General features: G+C 37.2%; 1 protein-coding gene across 1 annotated transcript in view; it reads right to left on the bottom strand.

Moving 5' to 3' along the window:
- Positions 1 to 1,150: 1,150 nt before the first annotated feature.
- LOC110296675 (C-type lectin domain family 4 member A) overlaps positions 1,151 to 5,091 on the bottom strand; it is a 16,222-nt gene continuing 12,281 nt past the window's right edge. The window contains exons 4-6 of the mRNA XM_021165401.1: positions 4,599 to 4,756; positions 3,345 to 3,457; positions 1,151 to 1,734 (exon numbers count right to left, since the gene is read on the bottom strand). Of these exons, the coding sequence (XP_021021060.1) occupies positions 1,590 to 1,734; positions 3,345 to 3,457; positions 4,599 to 4,756 (416 nt within the window). The 3' untranslated portion in view covers positions 1,151 to 1,589. The remainder of the gene's footprint in view (positions 1,735 to 3,344; positions 3,458 to 4,598; positions 4,757 to 5,091) is intronic.

Genomic DNA, 5,091 nt, shown 5'->3' with positions numbered 1-5,091 from the left:
ACTACTAATGACTGCCTAATTACTACAAACTGACTGTCTCATGACCTTTAACCTGTGCCAGGATTTCACTCATACATCAGAATTGAGATCATGAAGGGCTAGCAGAATATTTTATTGGGTTTGAGTAAAACTGTGTAAAATTTACTCATGGTAAAAATGAATGCTTAAAATGACCAATTCCAGATTAGAGAATACTATCCTTGCTTTCCTTTTCTAAAGAGAAAATTAGCTTAAGTAGTAATGTTGAATTTTCCATAAAGATGTGAATGCTGCCTCAGAGGCTGATGCAGTTTTATTTCACATATTGACTTATGAAACTGGTTACATGAATATGTCTGAACTAGCTCAGGGCCTGAGATAGGTTTTTGTCTGGGTTCCCTTTTGTCACCCTTAGCTTGCTACAGGAAATGTTTGAAAAGAAGAAAGCAATTGTCTATATTCTTCTTCTCTATGCCAATTTAGTCAGAGTATCTTGTGTCTAATATGCTGCCTTTTACTTGCTGAAAGGCATTTTAGTATGCTTTTCATATAATATCTAATAAAGAATACTTAATATTTCTATTTTATATTAAGTATGTAAATTCACATTTTTTAGATCAGCATTATAGCTACATCAGCAACTTGGGCCTTATTTTTCAGTCTATATTTATCTAAGTCTAAATTATAAACCAGTCTTGTTCTCAAACATCATTTAATCATCACACAAAACAGTAATCACTGCATGTTGGTAGCTGGGAATGCTGCTTTCCATGAATCATTAGAGAAATTAAATGGAGAGATAATCTGTAAAATATTACAATATTTATTTAATAATTTATCAAATAATCTCAGGAATTTGAGTGAAGAATACATGGTTATAAAGGGTAGGGTACTGGGGTCTCTGACATGTTGATGAAGGGAACAAACCGCCAGATAAAAGAGATGTAAATATGAAATCCATGAATCCATGGTAAAATAGAATGATAAATATTAGCAACATCCTATTTATCAGAATTTTCCTTAAGTGGCCATAAGTATTCTTATCACACACATATTCTCTCTCTCTCTCTCTCTCTCTCTCTCTCTCTCTTTCTCTCTGTCACACACACACATGCAATATGGCAATAATATTAAGTAAAGGAAGGTGTTGTTAACCTTCTTTGGACAATTATTTGACAGTAAATATTTAATTATATTTCATAGTACATATCTGTGTGTATCAATCCAGACACTTAAATATTTATAATTTTACTTCTCAATTTAATGTCAATAAATCCAAAGACATTTAAAAAAAAAAACAGAGAAACAGAAACAGATAGATCAAGAGAACCTATCATACAATGGCATGAGTAAATGAGATGGCAAAAAAGTTCCATGTGTGCCCAAAAGGGACTCTGTATACTGTGTGGTATATAGAAAATTCTCAATGAAAGTTCATTTTATGACAGAATAGGTGGGTAAATGCACAAGGATATATGTGGGCCAGCGTATGCATAACCATTTGCTGCCCACTTAAATTCTGTGAACAGCTCTTCCACCTGTAGAATTTCCCANGTGTCCATGTAATGGTGGATAACAATGAAATCGAATGCCCATGAAGAATGTGTGATTCATAAGTTTATTTTCTTCATCTGACAAACTGATTTCTCTTCAACACTGCAAGGGATATCGTTCCAGCCCCATCCAATATTCCGACGGTAATTTACTGTAACACATTTTTCATTGTCACTGCTGGGCTCACCATTGTGCCAGAATCTGAAAGGGAGGAAAGAGCATCANGGTGATTCCTACAATAATGTTTGAAAAGAGGAAGCAAGAAGAAGCAAACCTGAGAATGAGGTTGGAATNTGTGGAGATCAGATTCAAGTAAGTACAAATCAATTGTTCTCCATCACCCATATCTGACATTTCCCTGGAAAACAGGGCCCACAGCACTCAATGTTCTCTTAGCTTATTACTTAACTGTTCTTGCAGCTCACATCTGAGAGGCTATTTCGTCATTCTGGGGTTTGTTTGAGGGGACAGTCAACCCATTACATTTATTTANATGTCAAAAAGGTCTCTCTTTATTCTCATGTTTAATAAAGCTTTTCCATTATAAAAGGGAACTATTTTAGAGACTGGAGAACTAGTTGAAATCTCTAGATAATCTGTTTATTTCTGTCATCAAGAACAAATAATTTAAAATTCCAGAGTCCTAGTTGTCTTCTCTGAAAGTTGAGAACAATAACCTCACTATTATTGCAGGATATTTGGTCACATTGTGACCCACAAGATAATGAACTAAAAAAACTGTTTCTAGTTGTAGTGTGGCTCACTCTTTAATCCAAGAGTTTTGTATAATAGGGGTTTTTAAAAGTGAACCATAGAGAGGTAGAGAAACAACCTGTTGACAGTGAATGAACAAAAAAAAATACCATTGAGAGTGAGAGGTCGTCTGGAGGGTGGATAGAAAGATGCACAGAAAGTAAAGCAAGAACATTAAGTTCCTAGGGTATTTAAGAAAGCATAGAGAAGGGACTTTTTCCTTCTGGGACATGGGATGAGTAGGAAGGTCAAGTGGGTGCTTTCTCTTCCTTTCTGAGATAGAAGGATTTCATCTTAGCATCTGATTCCTGAGTGTTCACTGGTAAAATCAAATGCTTGGGATTTGTTTTAAAACACAACACACTGCATATTTTTCAAATCAGATATCAGAGCTGAATATGGCAGCATACTAAGGTAGTAAGAGTTTTTAAGTCATTACATAAATATGAATTACAACCACATCGGATTGATGGCTTTTGATTTATAAGAAAAAATCGGTTATGATCTTGACATCAATTATACTTATAAAGATAGAAATGAGGGCTAGAGAGGCAGATCAGGTGTTAAGAGTCCTAGCTGCTTTTCAAAAAAATCTGAGGATTATGATCCCAGAACGCATATTATNAAGGTCCTAGCACCTGAACCACACAGCTTTAGGGGATCCAACACCCTATTATGGGTTCTACAGATATCCAAATACACATAGTAGACCCTACAGAAATATACATATAGACACATGAATTAAAGTCTATGTTTTTAGATGTAGAATGAAAAATTGGAAGCAAAATAAAACACATCAAGGTATAAGAACCTTCATTGGGTGCCCTTGTGTCTTATATTCTGCATTCTTCAAACAATTTCCTCATCTCTACTGGGAATATAAATAATGTTTGGCTCATAGGATTCCTGTGATGAATAAATGGGGGAGTAAAAATTACTCCATGTATAGCAGTTACACCAGGAGGGAGCTATTTTAGTTTCATAACCAACAGCTGGAACACCCCAAATTCTTTTCATGCTGCAGGACCCAGGACTCTTCTATGTAAATCTATACTCACGTGACACTTTCGTCATATGGTGTCTGATCAACCCATTGCCATTGCCGATGGCCTGTATCCCACAACCCTATAAAATAAGAATCATAATTCTTCAGGATCCCAGTGATGAAATCCTAAGGGGAAACAAAGATATAGCTGGACTGAGTGATTCATTTTGTGCTTCAAAATTTCTTAGTCGGGCGTGGTGGTGCACACCTTAAATTCCAGCACTCGGGAGGCAGAGGCAGGAGGATTTCTGAGTCCGAGGCCAGCCTGATCTAAAGAGTGAGTTCCAGGACAGCCAGGGCTATACAGAGAAACCCTGTCTCAAAAAAAAAAAATTCTTATAAGACCTTCCAAAAATGATTTCAATGACACAGTAATACAGGGTTCAATATGACACACAAATGNAAATACATATTAATAGAATCCTATTTCACCTCTCTAGGCCCTTAAATAGTTTTCATATTTTAGATTAATATCAATAATTATACATTGTAGAGGTACACTGTAATGTTTTGGTTGATTTTTTCTGGTTACAGAGAAATAAGAATACAAAGAATCAAGGAATAGAAGAGCCACCCCCATCCAGGAGCACACATCTTATCCTCCATCCCGGAGTGTATGTATTCTCTCCCCATTAGGAGTATACTCCCTGCCACCAGGAGGGCAATTCTTCTCCCCACCCTCCATCCACAGCTGAGAAGTACCCATCTCCTCTAGATTATCAGGACACTTTCAAAGTCATTAACTCATATTTCCATAATTCTGAAAACAGTCTCTTTCCATGATAATAATGAATTCTCATCTCAGACTCACTCCACTCCTTACTTCACCAACATCATTCTTGATAGTTGTGTATGAGAGAATTTGATACATCTAGTCATTCTCCATTCATAACTTCAGATAATACATTTCTGATGGCTGGTCATGACCCTTCCAATTTGGTCCTTTTCCTTCCCCCTTTCTCTGTAATGCAGTTCATAATACAGGGAGCATTAGAGTGCAGAAATCACAAGCTGGTCTCTCAAGCAGAGACATTTCATCCTTCCCTCCACTCTCATGTACTGCATTTCTGAGGCCATGATCCATTGNGGTTTAGNNCCACTGAAACNGGACCAAGGTGTAGAAGGCAAAGGCTGAAGTGACCATTCCTGCCTATTGGGTGGAAAGCCTTCTGCCACAGCACCAACATCTACTTCAATCAAACTCCCTCTTAGNAGAAACAGGCACACAACATGCTGGGCCCAGGCCATAGTCTCTCCCGGCATGTACCTGCTCTTCTTTGCTTTGGATCACCACTAGATGAGCACCCTTGCGGGAGCAGTTCTCCTCACTCTTGTTCCAAGATGCTGATGAAGAAACTCTGAGAACCAAGTAGCAGTGGGAACCAAATAGCTTCCAATCCTTTGGGCAACAGCTCCAGACTTTGTCTTCAGGGAAAGAAGGAAATGTAAATGTAATGTAATAAAGTAATCCTAAAAGCTGCTTGTGTGCAGAGATTACAAGAAATTTGGGACTCCCAACAGCTACCAGATACAGCAGGAATTCCTTACCCTCAGGTGCCAAGATACCCAAATCTACCTCAATTAACTCTAATGTCAGGGCCCTTTGTCCAATGGAGTTACTGTTAGGAAAATTCAGAAAAATGGAATGTAAAGGACACACAGAATCTAAGGATTTAAAGAAAATCATCTGGGTCTCACAAAAATATTACAAAGATTTCAGAAATAAATGTAAAATAGAATGCCTAAAAAAGGTAAAAAAA

The sequence above is a fragment of the Mus caroli genome, chromosome 6 (genome assembly GCF_900094665.2).
Source record: "Mus caroli chromosome 6, CAROLI_EIJ_v1.1, whole genome shotgun sequence".
NCBI lineage: Eukaryota > Metazoa > Chordata > Mammalia > Rodentia > Muridae > Mus > Mus caroli.
The sequence above is the reverse complement of the archived record's forward strand: the minus strand, read 5'-3'. Positions and strand labels throughout refer to the sequence as shown.